The following is a 23,491-nucleotide window of genomic DNA, read 5'->3' as shown; positions in this document are numbered from 1 at the left end:
AATGGAGAACATCGATGCGATGGTATTCGTGTTCGTATTATTAGCTGGCATGTTGAAGAAGTGGAATATGTTGGCTGCGGCGCTGCTATGGCTGTTACCAGCATGGTTGCCATGTCGCTCTCGTGACTTCGTCACACTCTCTGGCCAATCAGTGGCCGGCCGTCTGCCGACGTCACCTTTTAGCATCGGCTCAGCCGCTTGGAACCTAGAGCGAGGCGGTACTAGAAAAAGCAGCCACTTCAGGTACCAGATACCATGTTTTCGCGGTGGAAACGCAAAAAAGGCGAGCTGAGTCGAGTCGAGTCGTGTCGAGCTGGTACCATGCAGTGGAAAAGCGGCATAAGTGGGTCTGGCGGAACACAAAAGATGAGTATGCAGAAAAGTACCTCATGCCCACTGTGAAGTATGGGGGAGGATCGGTGACGCTGTGGGGCTGTTTCTCTTCCGAAGGCCCTGGGAACCTTGTTAGGGTGACTGCATGGCATCATGAACGCGTTGAAATACCAGGACATTTTAAATCAAAATCTGATGGCCTCTTCCCGAAAGCTGAAGATGGGTCGTCACTGGGTCTTTCAGCAAGATAATGACCCTAAACATATGGCCAAATGTACCCAGAAATGGTTCATCAGACACAGAATCAAGCTCCTCCCTTGGCCATCTCAGTCCCCAGACCTCAACCCCATTGAAAACCTGTGGGGTGAGCTGAAGAGGAGAGTGCAGAAGAGAGGACCCAGGTCGCTGGATGATTTAGAGAGATTGTGCAAAGAGGAATGGTCGAAGATCCCTCTTTCTGTTTCCTCCCATCTTGTGAAACATTATAGGAGAAGATTAGGTGCTGTTTTGTTGGCAAAGGGGGGTTGTACAAAGTATTAACATCAGGGGTGCTAATAATTGTGGCACACATGATTTGATGTTAAATAATCATTTCTTAAGGTGGGATTTTTTTCCTACTGAATAAATGGACTTGAATTAAAGGCTGAATTTTACACTTTCTTTCATTGTGGTCCTATATTATTTTTTAAAAAAAATGAATTTATTAGAAGTTGAAGAACACATCTTGACCAAGGGTGCCAATAATTATGGAGGGCGCTGTATATGTCCTTATGATGGTAACACTTTATAATAAGGTGCCATAATAAATAGCAAACTAGTCATTACCTAACCCTTTGTTAATATTTATTACTTTTTACTAAAATGTCTATTTGGCACAAGTTAATATTTTTTTTGTAATTTATTAAATAATGTTTGCAAAACCCTAACCCAACCCTAACACACAGCCAGCGACACTCTGTGGTCTGTGAAAAAAAACTATTAACTTGTGCCACATAGATATTTTAGTAACAATTAACAAATATTAACAAAGGGTTAGGTAATGACTAGTTTGCTATTTATTATGGCACCTTATTATAAAGTGTAACCCCTTATGATGCGTCTATGATTTTAACCGTTCCCCTCGCCGTTGGCCTTACGCTCCACAGGAGAAACACCACCACAAGACCCCCAAAGGAGGGCCTACAGTCAGCCATACCGCCATCCCCTCAAACCAGGGCAACGTCGTCCCTGCCGCCGCCATCGCTGCCATCGCCAACCCCTGCATGGCCGTCCCGTGCCAAGCCAAGACCACCACCACCACCACCTCCACCTCCACATCGGGCCTGATGGAGGCTACCTCGCAGAGCGGCGTGCCTAAGCTACACTGCCCAATATGCGAGCGAGCCATCACCACCTACCCGGAGGTGGTCCAGGAAAAGGTTTGTTTGCTGCCTCAGTTATCCTCTTGGTAACCGTTCGATGTTCAGAGTAGAATCGGGGCCTTCGGCTCTGTTTTAAGACGGAAACGGATTAATGGTTGGAGCTTTGAATCAGCCGCAGTGTCGGCTGCAATAACATTGTGTTTATATCGGTGTTAATTTCGTTAACGAAAAATATGACGAAAAATGTTCGTCAACGACCTTTTTTCCGTGACTAAGACGAGACGAGCTTAAAATAGATCTTTGATAATAAAAACTATGGCGAAATGTACGTTTTGTTTTCGTTGACGATACAGGACCAAAATGTTAGTGGTGTGCTTTTTGGACATTCAAAATGCATGATAATTTCCAATCATTACCCTCCCGTAAGGTTGTTATGCAACTGTTCACTCCTCCAGTAAATAGGACGGACCTTAGCTACGACTTGGCAACAGGACGTATAGTCCACTCAGCTATGAGCTAACGATATGCATTGTACATATTTATAATTCTAAATTCTTCCCAGCTTTTATTCCACAGATACTCTAGGGTCTATAGCATATAACCACGTTGTCTGATTACAGTTTAAATAATTTTTCATAATTTACCAGCTTTCGTTTTGAAGGCTGAACAGACAAGAGTAATAAAGTGTGACGTCACGTTTCCATAGCAACCGATTTTCGGTTCTACACAAACCAAATTAACAAGGGGAAATCCTATGCCAGACAAACCTTTTATAGAAAAGGAACAACTTTTTTGCGAATTGATGTGAGTTTGCTTTACCAATGATGTAAGTAATATTGAGAATAGATTGTCTTCATATAAAATAAATAAATAAACTAAACTAACGTTTACAAACTTTTCCTTTTAATACCCCAGGGGAATGCATAAACGCCTCGACATGTTTCGATGGGTAGTGATTTTCGCCTGTTGAAATTGATTTATTTTAATTTTGAAAGAAACAACACATGGAAGCAATGGAGAACGTCATCTCTCGTTCGGTTGTTTAGAACTGATAATCCGGTTGCCAGGACAACGTAACGTTTTCACTTTAGTACTCTATTTGAGTGGAATAATTTAGCAGGTGTCCATATATATAGGGTTAGCCTAATTGAACTAGTTTCAAAAAGAGAAAACATTTTGACTAAAAGTAATGACTGAAAGTTGACAAATGTAAAGACTTTTCGTAGACTAAATCTAGACTAAAACTACAAAGGAAAACAATGACTAAAATGTGACTATCTAATAAGCATTTTCGTCAAAAGACTAAATCTAAAATAGCTGACAAAATTAACACTGATTTATATTAGTGCTGTCAAGCGATTAAAATATTTAATCTCGATTAATCGCACATTTTTTTCTATTCTAAATATCCCTTGATTTCGTTCTGCTGGGCTTTTAGTGAGATCAGAGATTGTTGAGAAGGACAGTAAGAAGAGAGACCAGCAGTGAATTCAACCCGGTCCACTTGACATCGGGTAGGTGCATGACAGTGGTAGGCCTACCGTTAAACTTCAATAGCCCAGGCTTTTATTTGTTTCAATCGCTGAACGTTCGAAAAACTCTGGCTCAGCAAAGATGGGAAATACAATAACATTTATTATTTAAACCAGTATGAATATTCCTACCGTATGTAGGCCTAAACACACAGTGACTAGTTATTGCTAGACAGCAGATGAAAAAACGACAACGTTTGCGAAGCCTAAAGAGCGCTAATTGCGTGCTAAAAAAAATGTACGCCGTTGAAATTGGTTTGCGTTAACGCCGTTAAAAGCGTTATATATATATATTAGTGCTGTCAGTTAAACGCGTTGTTAACGCAAACCAATTTTAACGGCGTTAATTTTTTTATCGAGCGATTAACGCAATTTATTAATTTATTTAAAAAACAAAACAAAAAAGAAGCTGTAGGCTTACTGCTCTGTTCAAGGCAGTATGTTTGTATGTTCATTGTTTAATTGCACTATAGGCTCTTTTTTTTGTGTCGTCCTGTTTTGATCAGTATATGCCAATGTTGTTATCAATAAAAAAAACATTTGCACAAGGCAAGCCGATGCACTTCTCCATGTTGATAAGAGTATTAAAATGGGAAAATTAATGGGACAAAGAAATCAAGAGATATTTAGCATAGAGAAAAAAATGCGATTACTCGCGATTAATCGTGAGTTAACTATGGCATTAATGCGATTAATCGCGATAAAAATATTTTAATCGCTTGACAGCACCAATATATATATATATATATATATATATATATATATATATATATATATATCAATTGTGCTGCTGTGTTTATTCAAGTCAAGTGCTACAAAACCCTAATTGAACCATAAAAACTATGTATAATGTAATGAAATATATACAATTTGAACTTTGATGATGCGTCACTTAAAGTTCAGGGAGATATTCGTCCACCTTGCAGTACGGTTCCTTTAGCGTGTTTGTGTGTGGCCTACAGGACAAGATAATGTTCCTGTGTGGCGTAGACTGTGCGGAGGAGTTCCGGACACTGCACTGCGCGCTGAGCAAGTGTGAATACTGCAAGCTGCTGAAGGTCCCGGCAGACGTCAAGAGGATCGGCTCCAAGAACTGCAGCTTCTGCAGTGAAGGTGAAGAGGCCGGTGTATGTGTGGGCCACCCCTCCTGGTGCTGTTACTCTTATTGTGTGCTGCGGTCACATCGAGCTCCGGGGTGTGTGTGTGTGTGCGTGTGTGTGTGTGTGTGTGTGTGTGTGCATGCGTGTGCTAAGGCTTTCTTTTTCAGCCATGTAATAATGTTCTTGTTTTTTAAGAACCTAACCCAGATGAAATGAAAATATTGTTTTCGGGTACTTGAAGGTGTTTTTGCTTTGTCATTAAAATATACACTTGACGTTCAATTAATTGGGATAAATTTTCTACGAATCTCAATCTCAAACAGCCATGGAGATTGAGATACCCCGTTGCACACACTTTGAACATTATCGACAAAACGGAAGCAATTATTCAACAACACTGGTATTGTCCTTACTAATCTTCCAACACTCCCCCCGTCCCCCCCCGTCCACTCTCTCTCTGCCTCTCTTTCTGTGTGTGACTCTGTCTGTCTCTCTCTGTGTCCCTCTCTCTCGCTCCGTCTCTCTCGTTGTCTCCGTCTCTCTCTGTGTCTGGCTGTCTCTCTGTCTGTCTCTCGCTCTCTGTGTGGCTCTGTCTCTGTCTCTCTCTCTGTCTGTGTCTGTCTGTCTCTCTCTCTCTGTCTGTGTGTCTGTCTGTCTGTGTCTCTACGTCTCGCTCTCTGTCTCTGTCTCTCTGTGTCTCTGTCTCTATGTCTCTCTCTCTGTCTGTGTCTCTCTGCCTCTGTGTCTCTCTCTCTGTCTGTGGCTCTGTCTGGGTCTCAGGCTGCAAGCTGCTGTATAAACACGAGCTGGCCAAGCAGTGGGGCAACCACTGCCGCTGCTGCGCCTTCTGCTTCTCCATCGCCCGCTCCCTGGTCAGCACCCGCTACTCCGGCAAGGTGCAGAAGTTCTGCTCCGAGCACTGCCGGAACAAGTACAGCCTGCTCGACCAACAGGTACCGGGGGCATGGGAGCGTGGCTCGGGGGCGTTGGATTGATGAGGTGTACGTAATTATGTGGTTTTGAGTACCAGGGAAAGCACTTTGGGAAATCACTTTCTTTGGAATCAATCTATTCATTATCCATTCATGATTGCATCGGATTATGCTGACGCAGACGGACGCAGACGGACGCAGACGGACGCAGACAGATGCAGACAGATGCAGACAGACGCAGACAGACGCAGACTGACTGACGCAGACAGACAGACCCCATTCTAAATTCCGGAGGTCATGTTTTTGATTGAAACTGTTTATCCGGCCTGCCGCTCTCTCCTCAGCTCGCCAATTGTGACACGTGTGGGGCCCGGGAGAGGCTCACCACCACCCTGCCCCTGCTGGGCTCGCCCAAACGCTTCTGCCGGCTAACGTGTATGCTTAAGTTCTGCTGTGCACAGACACCGGACTCCACGCCCACCAAAAGTAGGTGGTCATGCTTTTCGTCGTGTTTCGCCAAATCTCCCCTTACTTCCCCTCGCTTGTCGGTGACTCGCAATAAGTTCCTTCATGTTATACTGAGATAGTGATTCATAATATTGTGTTGCAACACAACAATATCCCTCCTGTGTGTGCACATCCTACACTTGAAGCGTTACGATCACACAACCAGGGGACGGTAGTTGCTTTCAGTAACATGTAGACGTTCAATTGGGCTAAACAGGGGTACACACAATGGAAAAACGAAAGGGAAACATGCTGGTTAGGGCAGTTTGCCTCAGTTCTTCTTTATTATGAGGAAGTGAAGTTGTTTTTATATTACTGCTCTTTCATCATCTTACAGATTCCGAGGCTCTGGCGTCTTCAGAGTCGGTTTCAACACCTGTCATCGGAAACGTCATCTCCCTGGCAAGCCGGCCGCCCACGCAGGCCAACCCTGCACTACAAGGTAATGCATTGACATGAAGATCACTTGGCTTTATGTAATAAAGTATTTAAAGCTGTGTTTATACATGTGTGGCCACTGGGGGGCGCACAATACACTCCAAAAGGGAATGTTGTTGTTGTTGTTGTTGTTGTATTTTGTTAATGTATTTTTGTGCTCAACTCACACAGGCACTGTGCCAAGACTTCAAATGAAGAGACTTGGAAATGTAAGCTAATGTTTGTCATTTCTGGTCATTTTTCGATTGTTCATAAAATCTCTATTCGGCAAAATTCACCTTTATGTTTGCCTAGCCCACCGGGAATTCTCCCAACTCTTCCGATTACCACTCCGCCACCGTGTGTGTGTGTCTGTGTCTGTGTGTGTGTAGGCGTTATTCGATAGCCCGGTAATGTGTATAGGCCTAAGTACGGTAGGAATATTCATTCTGGTTTAAATAATAAATGTTATAGTATTTTCCATCCTTTTGTTTTGTTTAGAAAGTTCAGTGATTGAAACAAATAAAAGCCTGGGCTATTGGGCTACGGTAGGCCTACCACTGTCATGGACCTACCCGATGTCAAGTGGACCGGGTTGAATTCACTGCGGGTCGCTCTTCTTATATCCATCTTACCAAATATATTTTATTACTGTCCTTCTCAACACTCTCTGATCTCACTAAAAGGCTAGCAGCACGAAATCAAGGGATATTTAGAATAGAAAAAAATGTGTATATATATATATATATATTTTATATATATATATGAAAAACGTGAAATTGCGTTAATATATCATCTGAAAATGAATCGGCCTTTCACCTACGCCACTGCAGTTGAGATATATATATATTGATGGTTAATGTCTTCTATAAAGGCTCTCCTGTAAACCCATTCACTCAATCATAGTGCCTTTATCCAATGTACTCATTAATAATAATACCTGATAATAAAAACTGATGGAGACTATTATGTGGCTCTGAAACCATCAGTACCCAATAGGGGGCAGTAGTTCCTTTTTTTGAAGAAGAAGAATCAAATCACAACTAACTAATAACTGTCCCTGGAAAGCTATTGACTCATTGTTCCTATTGTTCCTCCTGTGTTAGGCCGGTACCCAGACAGACAGGGTACTTCCCCCCGCGGTTAAGATCCTCAAGAACAAGGCCCTGCTGTGTCGACCAATGGTACAGCACCAGGAAACCACCTGCAAACCTGATATGGTCGACACTGAAGTGCAGACGGGTAAAGAAACCGACACAAACACATGCACACATAAACCACTTTTCAAAACAAAGTGCTGAATTGAAGTGCAGCCGACCGATAAAATGAGACAACCGATTTTTTCATTTTGACGGGATTTTCTGCAGATGAACCAATCAGGGTGATAGTGGTGCCGGTTCCCGTCCCTGTGTACATCCCGGTACCCATGGCGATGTACAGCCAGTACTGCCCCGCGCCCATGAGCATTCCCCTCCCGGTAGGTTGAATCCCCTCCCCGCCAAAGGGCTGCTGTATACCCTGTGTTAATTGTGCTGTTTTCATCCTGAATCTGAATTCTTCTCTATGGTGGAGTTGCCATTTAAAAACAGTTTTTTGCTCCAATTATCATTGCATGATGAGTTTTCAGGGCTTGTGGAAGCTGGTCAGTGGCCCTTGTAAATCTCTTTCGATTAAAGCCAGTTCAATGACTCTATTTTGAGATTATTTTCAACAGGATAAGTACCTTCTGAGACCAGACGGTACTTGATCTATCAAAGGCAGGAAATATTGGTTTCCGAGCAAAAATATTACAGGACAGTATTATAATTAAGATGAATACAAATAAAAAATGCCATGGCCCCGTTCTGGGCAAATACTCACTCCCATCCCCACCATGGCCATATATTCTACTCTTTGTGTATGTAAAGATACTTTCTATATTTAATTATGAGGTTTGTTTCCAACTGACATCTACATTTCTGGTTGTCGCCTTGCATGGTTGACTCCGCCGCCGGTGTGTGTCAAGGTGTGCATTAAGCGTTGTTATTCGCTCTAGACTAAAGCGTGCCCTAATGGCCTCAACGTGAATGTTGTGCTCCCCAGCTCCCCGTGCCCATGCTGCTGCCGGTGACCCTGGACAGCGCCGAGAGCGTGGTGGAGACCATCCGGCAGATCAAGGCCAAGACGCCCTCGGACCCCCTGGAGGCGGACCTCATCCTCATGGCGGAGATCGTGGCGGAGCAGGAGGAGAGGGAGGTGCAGCAGCAGCGGGAGGGCCGGGAGAGGGTCAAGAAGGAGGCCAGGGGCAGGGGCAGGGCGCCGGAGGAGAGGGAGAGGGAGAAGGGGAGGAAGAAGAAGGCGGAAAAGAGGACGAGAGCCGTGGACGAGGAGAAGGACGGGCTGGACCTGCTCAACGGTGAGGCCGGGCTAGGGGTTTGAACGTCACCTTTGACCTTTAATTTTTTTTAAATGACTGTTTATCTTAACATGTAGTGACAGATGAATTGATGGATGCCCAACCTTACTCTGTAGACGAACGGAGTCAGATGTTAATCTACAGTGATTTCAATTAGGGTAAAGAAAAGCTAATGTTTGCTTAATAAATGTCTGTTGTTCTGGTGTTTGGATACTTATTGACCTATTTGTGTGTCCTTCTCCCATCCCTTAGAGTACATCAACAACTACAGCAGCGATCTAGACCCAGAGATTCCAGAGAGTCTTCTGAGCGGTTGGGAAGACTCCCCGTCCACCATTGGTCTGCTGTCTGACAACCGGCCTCTGTCCAAGGAGAAGCTGCAGCCAATCACAGACATCCCTGTCGGGGGTTCCTTCGAGCTGCCTGTTGAGAGTCCACCTCCAGAACCTATCCCAATGGACATTGAGGCAGACATGCCCATCGGTATGTGGGGTCGGAGTTAGGATCCAGACTTACGATAGGTTGATTGTGAGGGGGGGGGGCCATAGTAGCAAGAAGGAACTTATGTTGTGACCTGGAGGAAGGTGAATTTTGACGATGTAGAGTTGTATCGTTGTCCAGAATGGGTTCTTTGGCATTCCCAATGTACGGAAAAAAATGTTATTCTTCAAGATAGTCATCATAGCTGCTTTCAGACATACACGTGAGTCCTGATATTCTCCTGTTGGGGCGTATGTCTGAACAACCTATCCTGGAATTTGTACTCTGAAATTCTCCTGAAAAAATACTACCATGTAATTGTATTGACATTTTTGGAGACTCCGAGCGATCATCCTACCCTCAAGAATTCCAGAGCTTCCCACCTTGGCTCGATCAAGCACCATCTTGACTAGTGCTACTTTATAACTTGTGACGGATCATAACTATCAACTGATGGCTTTTCTGTTGGTTGTCCCCGTAGAAACCCTGGAGCAGTTGGAGGCGGCGCGGTTAGGCGAGACGAAACAGCCAGAGACGAAGCGGCGAGCTGCTCCTGCCCGAGGACGGAGGAAGGCCCGGGAGAAGAAGAGGGTAGGGCACGCTCCAGAACACATGGTTAAAGGGGACATATTATACCAGCAGGTGTGAGTGTGATTAGCCGTTACAAGCCGTTTTGAAAAATCACAAGTGGGCGTGTCCACCTAGATGTGTGCTGGATAGATCAGTCTACCAGCCTACCCAATGGACTGTAGCAAACGTTGCTCATCTATCCGTCATACATCTAGGTGGACACGCCCTCTCGTGACGTCAGAAGAGGCAGATTTTTCAAAACGGCTTGTAACGGCTAATCCCACTCACACCCGGTGGTATAACATGTCACCTTTAAACAACGCGGTGCGACGCGGAGGACTCACCGACCCGGTGGTCTGAGACGTCTCTCTCTCTCTCTCTCTCTCTCTGTGCCCCAGGGCCGGCAGGCGGCGGCGGAGGCGGCGTTGGCGGAGGCCAGCCGCGCCCCCAAGCTGGAGAGCAAGTACGGCATCGACGCCTGGGAGAGATGGGTCCGCTGGAGACGGGACCAGCCCGACCTGCCGACGCCGCGCATCCACTGTGAGTCGGCCGGGGGGCAGCCCCACGGGGCGGGGGCCCGCACTGTAGCGTCATTCCACCTCTTCCACAACGCAGTCTCCAGATCACTTGCTCCCCATCAGGCGTCTTTTCAGGATAATCAGGAGAGGATCAATCAGGAGATAGAGCGGGTGGACTTGGAACCGGAAGGTTGCTAGTTCAATCCCCGGAGTGTCGATGTGTCCCTGAGCAAGACGCCTAACCCTAACTGCTCTTGCATGGTTGACTCTGTTGCCGCCCGTGTGTCACTTTAAAAAAAGAAAACGTCTGCTTAATGCAAATAAAGTCCCCTCCTAGTACGCACTCAAAAGTGATGGGAAGAGACGACCAATAGGACGTTGGTCGCTGCCCTGCTTATTATATTCTCCCAGTTGCTTAAGGCCGACAAGCGTGTATACCGTCCCTCTGTCTCCTGTTGCGGTAGCTCGTCCCCTAGAGCTGAGGGAGGACGTCCTGCGCTGCACCACCACCGAGCTGAGCTACGGCCTGAGCCGCTTCGCCGTCGAGCTGAAGAGGCCCAACGGAGAGCCCTACCAGCCAGACAGCCTGTTCTACCTCTGCCTCGGCATCCAGCAGGTGAGACGCCCTAATGTACCGGGAGCAATGGGCTTCTGAGGCCATGTCCACATTTGGGTCATTTAAAAAAAAAAAAGAAAGAAAAACGCACACCGCTAGCAAACAAGGTTCTGCCAGTTGGCTGGTAGTCGGCCTCTGCCGGATTTTTGTGTGCAAATTGATTGAGGATCATGCTTAAATTTGTATTAGCACTAGACTCATGACCCATAGAGTTGAGACGCAGGACAAAAAAGCAAATGCTATCTATCATGGACACAGAATTCATTTTCAACATTGATCTCGTGTCTGCTTCTACCGTGCCCACGGCCACAGGCCGCAGCAACCCTAACCCTGTCTACTCCCGCAGCACCTGTTTGAGAACAGTCGCGTGGAGAACATCTTCACAGACGTGTTCTACGGCAAATTCTCCATGGAGATCACCAAGCTGCTGAAGGACTTCAAGCCATCAATATCGGACAGCGGTACGCAGGAAAACGCCTCACTTTCTACTCCATTTGTAACCCAAAACCTCCTATTATGGTAGAGCAGAAGTTCTGCTTGGGCCGTATCCCCGGTCATCGTTATACCACCTAAACTAACCCTCCAGGGTACGTCCACTAAACTAGCTACTCCCCGGTCTACCACCTAAACTAACCCTCCAGGGTACGTCCACTAAACTAGCTACTCCCCGGTCTACCACCTAAACTAACCCTCCAGGGTACGTCCACTAAACTAGCTACTCCCCGGTCTACCACCTAAACTAACCCTCCAGGGTACGTCCACTAAACTAGCTACTCCCCGGTCTACCACCTAAACTAACCCTCCAGGGTACGTCCACTAAACTAGCTACTCCCCGGTCTACCACCTAAACTAACCCTCCAGGGTACGTCCACTAAACTAGCTACTCCCCGGTCTACCACCTAAACTAACCCTCCAGGGTACGTCCACTAAACTAGCTACTCCCCGGTCTACCACCTAAACTAACCCTCCAGGGTACGTCCACTAAACTAGCTACTCCCCGGTCTACCACCTAAACTAACCCTCCAGGGTACGTCCACTAAACTAGCTACTCCCCGGTCTACCACCTAAACTAACCCTCCAGGGTACGTCCACTAAACTAGCTACTCCCCGGTCTACCACCTAAACTAACCCTCCAGGGTACGTCCACTAAACGAACTATGCTAGTTGTTGAGTTTTAATATTATATTCATATTTCGGTTGTATTTGTTTGCATTTCCAATCCCTTTTTTATTTGCTAGACTTATCTCAACTGTTAGGCAGCTGAGTCCTTGTATTTCTGTGCTCTGCCATAATTATGTGTGCCATACAGTGTGCTGCTACATCAGTAAAAAGTGAGTTGACTCGCCTCACTAACCCTCCCGGTGGCCCTCCAGGCTACATCCACTCGAGGGTGGAGGAGGAGTACCTGTGGGAATGCAAGCAGCTGGGGGCGTACTCGCCCATCGTGCTGCTCAACACGCTGCTCTTCTTCTGCTCCAAGTTCCTGGGCTTCACCACCGTGGAGCAGCACCACCGCCTCTCCTTCGCACACTTCATGCGCTGCTCGCGGAACAACCCCGACAACACCAAGACCATCGTCCTGCGCTTCTACCCGCCCGCCAACATCGCCAGCTCCATGAAGTATCCGCCGTCGGGTAAGGACGTCCACGGGGCTTAGTGGTGCGACGTTTTGCGTGCCGATCTCGTCTTGATGCACAGATGCCAGTAGTGATTTTCCTTCTTTATTTTTCATGATTAGAATTATATTTTGTATATTATATTCTCTTTTTTTGACCACTACATGGTGCTGATTGTGCAAACTTCCAACAATTTGTGGGAAGTTTGTAGGATTTTTACCTTGTCACGCAAAATAGTGAGGAAATGGTTGTGTTTTAACAACCCCGTGAGACGCAGGTTTTTTTTCCTATTGTGCACATTTGTATCGTCCTAGTTTAAGAACTGAACAAACTTCCGATTCGATATTTGATTTTGTGAAGTAAACATCCTCCATCCTCCTCCACAAAGTGAGTCACTGACCTCCCTTGACTCGTCTACCTGATCTATACTAAAAGTGTGTGTGTGTGTGTGTGTGTGTGTGTGTGTGTGTGTTCGTTCTCCAGACACGGACGCCACGGCGGCCAAGCGGAGTAAGCCGGAGGAGGAGGGGATGCTGGACATGCAGGAGAACCAGGAGAACCCTCTGCGCTGCCCCGTCCGCCTCTACGAGTTCTACCTCTCCAAGTGGTGAGGAGCGCCGGCCCCTGGGCTTCTGCCGGGGAAACCCCGCAAGCTCCCCTCGTTTAGATCAGTACTCGGTGTTCCCCCCCCACCACTGTACGGTCAAGGCGGCCGCCCCAACAACAATAGGGCCCCGCCTTGACTACCAATGTATATGCATTACTCATAATAAACTGAGTTATTATGCGTAATGTATATGCATGTTATGTGGTGTAAGCATGAATCTTAAATGCGTGGTGCAAATACTTTGCTGAGGAACATTTCAGTTATTCAGATTACCTTTATTTAATTGAGGTGGTAATCCGATTGAAATAATTTGATTTCGGTAGCATGACGGTACAATCGTTCATGACAAATATTAAAGTCAACGCATAAATAGACATTTTTGATATTGTCAAAGTAAACCTCGGCAGTCCTTCAACGTTCCCTGCTCTTGAGAAACACGGGAATGTATCTGAAATTCCTGTTTTGATGACTAACTAGTATCTGCTAGGGGCTGTGTTCAGAACCGATACGGTTTTTTCACCTCCTTTATCGACTGCGGCCCTAATTAAGGAACCAAAACGAATGTCCTGTCTTCCCCTCTCCCTCGCTGTCTCTCTCCCAGCTCGGAGACAGTCAAGCAGCGCAGCAACGTCTTCTACCTCCGCCCCGAGCGCAGCTGCGTGCCCAACAGCCCCCTGTGGTTCTCCGGCACCCCCCTAGATGACCCCACCCTGGGGGGCATGCTCACACGCATCCTCAGTGTGCGGGAGATGCACCTCCTGGCCCCCGCCGCCCCCGGCAGCACCGCCGCCACCCCCGCCGCCAAAGAGAAGGACCCGCCGTACACCCCCGACGGAGAGCAAGACTGAAGAGGAAGACGAAGGCCGTGGTCGAGGAGGAAGAGCGGGAGGGAGGGAGGGAGTGAGGGACTCGTGGTTAAAGAGACTTTGAGGGCGAGCTGGGATTTTACAAAGGAAAAACGTTGGAAAACGTTTTTGTTTTTTTTGATGGGTTTTTAAAAGGAGACAAAAGAAAGATGTCTGGTATATATTTCTTTAAGCAAACTACCCCCTCCCCCCCAAGCAGGTCTACTGTGTGGACCGATAAGGAGGTATCAGATGTTAAGTGGGGGAGGGACTCGGCTGTATAGCGGCAATACTCGATTTTGTTCCAAATGGGTGATTTGTGCGTTCTTCGTCTTCATTGACCCCGAGGGGTCCTCTTGTCTTGTTGAAAGTTTCTTCAGATCTGTTGGTCAATGATTTATAAAAAAACATTTTCTTTTGTTAATGTTTGAAGAACAGTATCTGTTGATTCTTGAACAATTGTTCGGCATTAATGTACTATCAAATACTTTAAAAGTTCCCCAATGCAGTAATGCCCCTTTAACTTTAACCTCAATAAGCATATTTCACACTGTGATTGAAACCATTCTGAAGGTCCCTATTACCATGCACAAATACAATATGATATATAACTCCTATGTATATAGAAAGATAATACAGTCTTTCAGTCCTCCAGTGTTTGATTTTCATACATCATAGGTTCTAGTAGTAAGATAAAAATTTTGAGATTATTTGTATGCTCTTCCATTTTGTATTAAAAGTTGAAGAACTCAGTCTGGTATTACTTGATAGTGACACTTTTAGTCCTTATATATTACTGCAGACTTTCTTTCGGAGTCAGCCAGGTCAGATGACGAGGTTAGGTATTAAACCCACCACATATAGGCCGTGATCGACTTCATGAACGCCTCTTCAATATCTGGTTCCGACCCTCTGACCCCATGCTGAGCAGGTAGCACAGCTTGTCAGAGCAGCGGCCCAACATCCATGGGCCGTGACATCATATAGCAAGACATGGGTCCATGCAGCAACGGCCAATCATTGGGCGCGACGGGCGGCGGTTCTTTGACCGACACGCTGCCAACAGCCAATCAAACGGCTCGCATAGTCAGGCGGGGGTAGGCTCTCTATTGACAGGTATACATCCCACGGTAACAATACGAACTGTGCTGTGGTGGCTTGGAAGTTGCATCTGAAGGCTATATTAACGTGGCTTTGATGTTATCCTGAGACATAACAAGCAAATATTTCGTTGCATTGGAGTTTGGGGGGAAAACCGGTCCGACGGAATCGCTATGGCTGCTCCTTTGTATCAGATGTTGTTCGGGGACACCGTGGGGAAGATGAGCGATAACTTGACGTCGGTGTTCCTGGCTGTCTCGGTGATCACCCTGGCACTAGGATACCTTTCTAAGATGATGCTGCAGCAGTCGACTTCCGACCCTAATGTGGTGAGTTGGAGATTCACAGAAAGAAATCTGTATGCCACACAATGACGACTTTGGAAAAAAAACCTCAAGCTTGTGGAAACCTCGTATTCATGGTGACTCCTGGTGTGTAATATGCACCGTGCAATGGTCCTTTCCAGAAGCTCGACTCAATGATCTTTTTATTAATGTTGTTTTCAGAAATACCCACCTTACATCCCCTCTCGTATTCCGTTCCTGGGACAAGCGGTGGCGTTCGGCAAAAGCCCGATTGAGTTCCTTGAAAAGGCATATGAAAAAGTAAGTGCACCTGTTCGAGGCCATGGCAATTCGTTTTCCCGTCACTAAAGGGGACTCTGTCATTAACCCACTGGATTATGTTTCTCATCTGTCCCCAGTACGGGTCCGTGGTTAGTTTCACCATGGTGGGGAAGACGTTCACCTTCCTGCTGGGAAGCGACGCCGCGTCTCTGATGTTCAACAGCAAGAACGAGGACCTGAGCGCCGAGGACGTTTACTCCAAGATCACCACCCCGGTGTTTGGCAAGGGGGTGGCCTACGACGTCCCCAACCCCGTGAGTCAAATGGACCTCAACCAAGCAATTTATTCTCTCTGTCCCTCTCTGTCTCTTTCTTTCTGTCTCTCACCCTTTCCCCCCCTCTCTCTCTATCTGCCTCTGTCTCTCTATCTATTAATTCATTAATCAATCAATCAATTCATTCATTAATTGTTTTTGAAGCAACAACTAGTGTAGTCTTATATAACGGTTATAACGCATTGCTTTTACATAATTGTAAACTTTTTTGTGGTAACCTTGCAGATCTTTCTGGAACAAAAAAAGATGTTAAAGACGGGTCTGAACATTGCCCAGTTCAAAAAACACGTGTCTCTCATCGAGGATGAGACCGTGGAGTACATGAAGAGATGGGGAGACAGCGGAGAGACAAGTACAGTGGCTTACACACACACACACACACACACACACACACACACACACACACACACACACACACACACACACACACACACACACACACACACACACACACCACCTTAACCCAAACTTCTCCTCCTTTTTCTCCCTCCCTCTCTCTCCCCCCCCCCTCCTGTCCCTCTCGCCCCTCCCTCTCTCCAGACCTGTTTGTAGCCCTGTCTGAGCTGATCATCCTGACGGCCAGCAGCTGTCTCCATGGGAAAGAGATCCGCAGCATGCTGGATGAGAAGGTGGCCCAGCTGTACTGCGACCTGGACGGGGGCTTCAGCCACGAGGCCTGGCTGCTGCCCAGCTGGCTGCCGCTGCCCAGCTTCAGGTAGAGGACAGCTGGCTGTAGCGCCTGAACCAGGGTCGGCTCTAGCAGGGTCGTGTTTGGCTGGATCACTAAGGGCCTTGATTTTTTTTTATGTTAAGGTGAATTAAAAGCATAGGGGGGGGGGCATAAGTCCTTTTTAAAGTCACTAAATATTAAAACTTGATGTTGCCTACACTGTTGATGATTGTCACAGGCATATTGTTATATATCTTAAGTCTAGCAAAGTAACCGCTAGGTGACAGGACTATACGAATAAAAGTGCAGCCTATTTCCTGCATATTGCAGCCTATGTCCTGCATATCAAAACAGGATATACGACCTAAAAATGTCGTAAAATGCCGGCCTATGCCGTCAAGTTGACAGGAAATGGGTGGCATTCAAAAAAATGTACATTGAATCCTAAGTATGTAGCGGTAACCAATGTCACAGTCAAGTGCACACGGGAGGTGAGGTAAACGGATCAAATGGATGCCTATGTTGTGGTTGTGCAGGAAGAGGGACCGGGCTCACAGGGAGATCAAGAGCATGTTCTTCAAGGCCATCCAGAAACGCAGGAACTCCAGTGAGAAGGGCGATGACTTCCTGCAGACCCTCATCGACGCAACCTACAAGTAAGACCACGCTAGGGATTCATTTGTTAACTCATCTTTCAATATTGATGGTAACAAAATCAATGTTGGAACTGCAAAATGCATTAAAAAGTACCACGCTACCAAGTTTCTAAAAAATCTTTTTTTATTGTTATGTGCAATTGAAGACCGTGCATCTTAACTAAGTGGCTTCTAAACTATATCAAACACTAGAGCTAAAAATGACAAAATAGTTCTCTCTCTCTCTCTCTTTCTCTTTTTGTTGTTCATGCCGCAATAAATACTTTATCAGGAAAAAGGTTTCAGGTGTTAAAAACAACATTGATGTGCCTAAAGTGGTATATGCTATTTTAATAAATGTAACACTAATTACGGTAATCCATCATCAATAAGTAAGTGTTTGTCAAGAAGTATCATGAATACCCTTTTTAAATTATTTATTTAATTGTATTTATTTAGGAGCCAGGGTAAAACAGTTGTATTTGGCGTTTCGACTCTTGAAACCCCTCGCCCCTCTTAGCACACATGCAAGTACTTCTTCTGAATTAAATTTTCTTTTGTTCTCCAGAGACGGCCACACCCTGAGCGACGACGAGATATCAGGCTTGCTGATTGGTCTGCTGTTGGCGGGCCAGCACACCTCCTCCACCACCAGTGCCTGGATGACCTTCTTCCTGGCCCGGGACAAGGAGCTACAGGAGCGCTGTTACGCTGAGCAGAAGGCCGTGTGCGGAGAGGACCTGCCCCCACTGGAGTTCGACCAGGTAGGCCCCAACCCCCCCGGTCCAACGACCCTAAACTGGTGCAGAGTTCAGAGTGCTCTCGACTTTTGTAAAGTTATCCTTTTTATGTTGCCTTGTATAAAGCTGTATCATGGCTAACTAGGGTTAGGGTTTAACAAATTTCCCCTACGGGGGATTAATAAAGTCGTATCGTATGACTGATATTAAGTGAGAATGTTGAGTCAAGTTGTACCGTTGACATCTTTGAATTGCGCCAGCTTCCGATACACGATCAAAACACCTTAGTCCGTTATTTTGTTACAACTGAATAATTGGGAAAAAAACACATATTTGAATACGCAATGTATATCTCGATTCTTGAACGAAGTCTAAACAATTAATTTTTTCGTCCTATACACCTGTGTACTATACTTAAAAATATGACATTAAAAATGATATTTTATAATAGGCCTACTGATTAAAATTTATTCCACAATTTCTGATTCCTTGCCAAATGACGTTCAGACATCTGACTTAACGAAGGAATCAAACGAAGGAATCGTGATAGTGAACGGAACTGAAAGAACTGATTCACGGAAAATAATCGTTTTGCCCATCCCTAATGCCCGCAGAGCTGCCAGCGTTAACACGTCCACCTGTACTTGTCCACAAGGGAGCAGCAAAGTCCTTCTGATTTACAGCTGTAATGCGGCTGATGTATCCAACCAACTGCGAACACATCGTTTTGATTTCGCCATGAGGGTAAATGTTATACTTGTGTCTGCCGGCCAAAATGAAAGGCAGATAAGGGGGTGATGCTTTGCGTGGGTCCCTGACAGCTCAAATTCGGCACAGACAGGTCACTGAGTACTGTGACGCAGCCCTTATGTTTGGGCCAGTCTGGTGTGTGCTTCCCTATTGGCCAGGTTTAACTTTGTGCTCAAAGCGTATTGATGTGTTAATGTTGTGCCCGGGTTCCTACCTACAGCTGAAGGACCTCGGCCTGTTGGACCGCTGTGTGAAGGAGACCCTGAGGCTCCGCCCCCCCATTATGACCATGATGCGGATGGCTCGCTCACCACAGGTACCACCGCTCACATGACACCTTTTATACTGAAAGATGAGGTTGAGCACCAAAACACATACAGTTGATGGTGGAGCCAGAAAGGAAGGGTAAAAACAGAAGAAGAGTGTTGCATTTTTTTTTTTTTACTAAAATACAATTAAATTCATCGTCTTACTTTTTTTTTACTGAATTTGCCTATGTAAGTAAAAATCGATTTAATTCACTTATCCAACCTAAATTAAATTAAATTCACTTATAGTTATAAATCCTTACCGAATTGACCTATTTGTTACTAGAAGTGTTACTAAAAGTGTTACTAAAACTCAACGGCATTAATCTCTGTTACTCGAGTTAAACCCGACACCAGTCCATCATGACTTCGCTAACCTGTGCTGTTGGCGTGTCCAGAGTGTGGCGGGCTACACCATCCCGGCGGGCCACCAGGTGTGCGTCTCCCCCACCGTCAACCAGCGGCTGCCCGACACGTGGACGGAGCGCGACCAGTTCAGCCCCGACCGCTTCCTCAGCGAGAGCGCCGCCAGCGGCGAGAAGTTTGCCTACGTGCCCTTCGGCGCCGGTGAGGAATTAACGTCTGTCTGACTTTATTCACCAAGCGGCCATCTTGGTTCTAAATGCTAGCCGGGTGGGGTCACTGAACGTGGAATTTTGGAACCAAAATGGCCGCTAGTTGAATTGGGCCCATGGCCTTTGCTAACGAATGTAAATAAAATACAGTTTGGTGACACTTTATTATAAAGTTCAGTTACAAGTAATTAATAAGCCTTAAGTTAATGTTGAACTAAGCATTAACAAAACATGATTATACATTGTAGATAAAATAACCCCTATTTGACCAAAATGCTGGGATGTTGATTAGCCATTACAACCAAAGGCAAGATCTACCCGTCTAGTGACTACCCAAGTGGGAGTGTCCACCCAGATGTATAGTGGAGAGATCAGCCTACCAGTTGGTACAGTCCACTGGAAAGGCTGGTCGGCTGAGAACTTAATTAATCTTCTACAAATATATATTCAAGTTTTGTTAATAGTTATTTCATCATTAACTAAAGGATTACAAATGACTTATGACGGAACATTATTATAAAGTGTTACCCAGAGTTTTAAAGATGACCTGATATTGGGAAGATATAAATTCAGTTTCAGTCAAATCCGAAGAAACTCTACTATTTTAGAGAGATGGGGAATGACATTTGGCATAGGAAATAAAATGAACCCCGGGTTGATCCTAGGTTGTATCACCTACGCGCTGGCCACCAAGCTCTCAATATCAACATGAATAATGCTAACCATGTCCATTGCTTCCAGGTCGCCATCGCTGCATCGGTGAAAACTTTGCGTACGTGCAGCTGAAGACCATCCTGTCGACCATGATGCGCGCGTATGAGTTTGACCTGGTGGACGGCTACTTCCCCACCATCAACTTCACCACCATGATCCACACGCCACACAACCCCGTCATCAGATACCGCAGCCGGGCGCACTGAGGGGCTCGGAGAGGGGGGCTGGCGGGGGTTCAGGGAGGACGCCACAGACATCTCCGTTTATCTTTTTATGTAAAGTCCGTTGGGGGTTTTTTTAAGAGAATGTTGACGAATGCGTTGCATTTGCGGGGAGTTGTTCCCCGTTGTCGGGCCTGGGGTGGGATGCTTTTAGAAGCATGACTGAAGTTTTACACTGCTGTGGCACTGACTAGTCTTATTCCTTATGGGAATGTTTCAACATGGAAAATGTAATGATGTCATTTGGAACCTCTCTGAGGCGGTTCTGGAAGCTGGACAGCTTCATTTTATCTTATGAAAGCTCTCTTCTGATTCATCCACCGTTGAGTCATTGTCTAGCATTTATGAAATTCTCTGTGGAAGGAAACCCAAGTTGAACTACTAATGAATGAGTAAAGCAATCAGCACACTACTTGCGGAGAATATGTTTGGGTGAGTGCAGAATAGTTTTTCACCACTTCTTTGAACTACAAGAATGAACACTTCTCGGCAGATGACGTCCATGCCAACATTGTGTGATTAGTCCAAAAATCAGGGCTCCCTGATTTATTAAGATTCATTCCCACAATCGCATTTCAGATTTCCCGTCTCCATGGCGACCCCACGTGTCTTAACTAATGGTTATGTGACCAAATCAAAACCGCGTTTAGCATAAAACAAGTTGATCTGCAAAGGACTTCAGTCTCGCCTACTTCTTCTGAGGTATGCTGCCCTCTAAAGCCTAAACAATGTCTACGCCATACATGTTTATGGGAGTCCAAGTAGTGCCTCGATGGATTTCACTTGTCCCTAGTGAAAAACACTTTATTGTATGACCGTTAAGTGTACCGTTATCTACCTATGTTTCTGTTCAAATAAACACACATCCTACCACAAAGACTAGGCTGTTTTGTTCTGGTTGGGCTTTTCTGTTCTGCACTGAGTTGATTTTTTTCCTGTGTGGAATGTGATTTGGCGACACAAAGGAGTTCCATCAGAATGTTGTAGCCTACTCCTGCTTTCTGCGGAATTCAAGTCGGAGAAACACATCAGTAGTCTGTGGTTTTAAATTTTGTTTGTGTGTATAATATGTATAAGAACCTAAACAAAACATTACCCTAAATCGATAGCCGAAAATGAAATCCTAACCAAAAAATTTAGAATAAAGAATGCTCATAAAAATAAATAGACACACAATCGCCCTTCCCCCTAGTTAATTCATGTGGACCAGCTCGTTTGCCAGATGACTCTCTTGCTGTAGTGTCCAATCTGGCATGTGGTGGACGGAGTGCATCCCCTCTCCTCTTGATGCACTGGGCCCCATGCATGAATATTTAATGATGCTTAGTGATATCCTCCATATTGAAACGGATATTCGCTCCACTACTTCAAGGTTCGATTGCCCGAGAAGCTTGGTCAAACCGATCTCCATACTGAACAGAATAATAAATGAATAGTATACCATTTTTAATTATTAGTATCATTATTATTCACGGCATATGTATTCGAGATACACAACAGTTCAACAAAACAACGAACACCCCAAAAAATAATCCTTATTGTCAGAATTGGAACCCAATTGACAAAGCGATTTTATAGTCTGTGTTACTCAACTATAATTAGTTTTGGTATATTGGTATGTTTTTATTGTATATTGTGTATGTGTATGTATGTTCATGTATTGTGTATGTTTTGAGATGATAGGCTGTGCTTGTGGTGTGTAAGGTAACAGACCATTGCACAGAGAAGAGGAGGTCTGTTGAAGAGCAACACTGGAACGCTCATAGGCCTCAAGTACTCTTCAGCTGGCTCAATGTTTATGGACACAGGAATCAAAGTACTCCAACCATCGACCCATACACCATGAAACATAGAACATGGAATTATAACTGGCAAAAAGGATCTGATGGTGGTTCTAGTTATGTAAGATAAGATAATGTTATAAAACTAGCATCTTATTTTAAAGGCAACATGTCTTATTTGGCTGGCTGTTGTCATTATCATGATTTTTTTCTTGTTTGAACAAATCCTAGTGATAAATCCAACTACGGTATACATTACAAATCAAGTTGAATTAATATACTTCTGTTGCCAATGAGAAAATGTTAGATAGCATTGCATTAGCGAGCATAACACAGATATATGAATTAGTTGAGTATAGTCCCAACAAATTCATTTCCAACACCCATTCACCCTTTTTCCTAAACAACAAATAATATTTACAACACACCATCACAACTCATTGAACTCAAAATGAGAGGAATAGAAGAGCTAGTGGTCATTAAGGATGAATGCATTTCACACCATTTATAACCATGAGCTATCAGCAAGATGTCACACGACCTGCTCTTGATCGTGATGTATCTGAAGACCCTGCAAGTTCCTAAATGACTCAATAGTCAAACAACAACAGATGTATTGTAGGCTCAGCCTGTCAAAATATTAAGCAGCACTATTGTTGCAGGTGCAGTCTCACTCACACACACACGCGCGCGCACACACACACACGCGCGCACACACACACACACACACACACACACACACACACACACACACACACACACACACACACACACACACACACACACACACACACACACACACACGCACGCACACACACACACACGCACACCGCACACGCGTTGTAGTTTAGACATTATAATGATTGGGGGGGGGGAGGTGTTCTACTTAAGAGTTGCTATTTGAGAAACCCGGGTACAACAGTGCTCCTGACATAGTACTCCCCGTGGAACATGAATATTTCATGCGGCTAAACTTTCGAATGGCGCAGCGCTCAATCTATTGGGGTGCAGTTGGTAGGTTTCTATGCGAAGGAAATCGCGTTGGCAACGCGTCCGGTGGGGCCTCGCCATTAGTGGATTGCGCGCACAGCAAAGTGCTCACTGGTCAGCTCGGGGATCGAGGCAAGGAGGATGTCTAAAAGAAGATGGGTAGAATTCAAGATCAGTCAGACTATCAGCTGCTCGGCCCCCATATCGAGAAGAAACAGACCTTCGTCTCCGGCTGCTGCGTCTTCAGCTGCTGGTATGTATACATTAACACAACCA

General features: G+C 45.4%; 2 protein-coding genes across 2 annotated transcripts in view; both read left to right on the top strand.

Annotated features, from left to right (window-relative positions):
* LOC132451315 (zinc finger MYM-type protein 4-like) overlaps positions 1 to 14,581 on the top strand; it is a 28,919-nt gene extending 14,338 nt beyond the window's left edge. Inside the window, exons 10-27 of the mRNA XM_060043692.1 lie at positions 1,479 to 1,751; positions 4,189 to 4,339; positions 5,107 to 5,279; positions 5,603 to 5,744; positions 6,103 to 6,207; positions 6,375 to 6,412; positions 7,289 to 7,424; positions 7,550 to 7,659; positions 8,265 to 8,577; positions 8,830 to 9,060; positions 9,539 to 9,648; positions 10,026 to 10,167; positions 10,610 to 10,761; positions 11,108 to 11,222; positions 12,135 to 12,395; positions 12,861 to 12,984; positions 13,586 to 13,944; positions 14,024 to 14,581. Coding sequence (XP_059899675.1) covers positions 1,479 to 1,751; positions 4,189 to 4,339; positions 5,107 to 5,279; positions 5,603 to 5,744; positions 6,103 to 6,207; positions 6,375 to 6,412; positions 7,289 to 7,424; positions 7,550 to 7,659; positions 8,265 to 8,577; positions 8,830 to 9,060; positions 9,539 to 9,648; positions 10,026 to 10,167; positions 10,610 to 10,761; positions 11,108 to 11,222; positions 12,135 to 12,395; positions 12,861 to 12,984; positions 13,586 to 13,832 — 2,823 coding nt within the window. The 3' untranslated portion in view covers positions 13,833 to 13,944; positions 14,024 to 14,581. The remainder of the gene's footprint in view (positions 1 to 1,478; positions 1,752 to 4,188; positions 4,340 to 5,106; positions 5,280 to 5,602; positions 5,745 to 6,102; positions 6,208 to 6,374; positions 6,413 to 7,288; positions 7,425 to 7,549; positions 7,660 to 8,264; positions 8,578 to 8,829; positions 9,061 to 9,538; positions 9,649 to 10,025; positions 10,168 to 10,609; positions 10,762 to 11,107; positions 11,223 to 12,134; positions 12,396 to 12,860; positions 12,985 to 13,585; positions 13,945 to 14,023) is intronic.
* Positions 14,582 to 14,931: 350 nt separating this feature from the next.
* LOC132451318 (lanosterol 14-alpha demethylase) lies at positions 14,932 to 21,321 on the top strand. Its single transcript, XM_060043700.1, has 10 exons — positions 14,932 to 15,259; positions 15,437 to 15,535; positions 15,634 to 15,810; positions 16,057 to 16,183; positions 16,372 to 16,546; positions 17,038 to 17,157; positions 17,705 to 17,900; positions 18,847 to 18,942; positions 19,333 to 19,501; positions 20,251 to 21,321. The coding sequence occupies exons 1-10, from the start codon at positions 15,104 to 15,106 to the stop codon at positions 20,427 to 20,429; spliced, it is 1,494 nt and encodes a 497-aa protein (XP_059899683.1). The 5' UTR covers positions 14,932 to 15,103; the 3' UTR covers positions 20,430 to 21,321.
* The last annotated feature ends 2,170 nt before the right edge of the window (positions 21,322 to 23,491 follow it).

The sequence above is a fragment of the Gadus macrocephalus genome, chromosome 22 (genome assembly GCF_031168955.1).
Source record: "Gadus macrocephalus chromosome 22, ASM3116895v1".
Taxonomy (NCBI): Eukaryota; Metazoa; Chordata; class Actinopteri; order Gadiformes; family Gadidae; genus Gadus; species Gadus macrocephalus.
The sequence above is the reverse complement of the archived record's forward strand: the minus strand, read 5'-3'. Positions and strand labels throughout refer to the sequence as shown.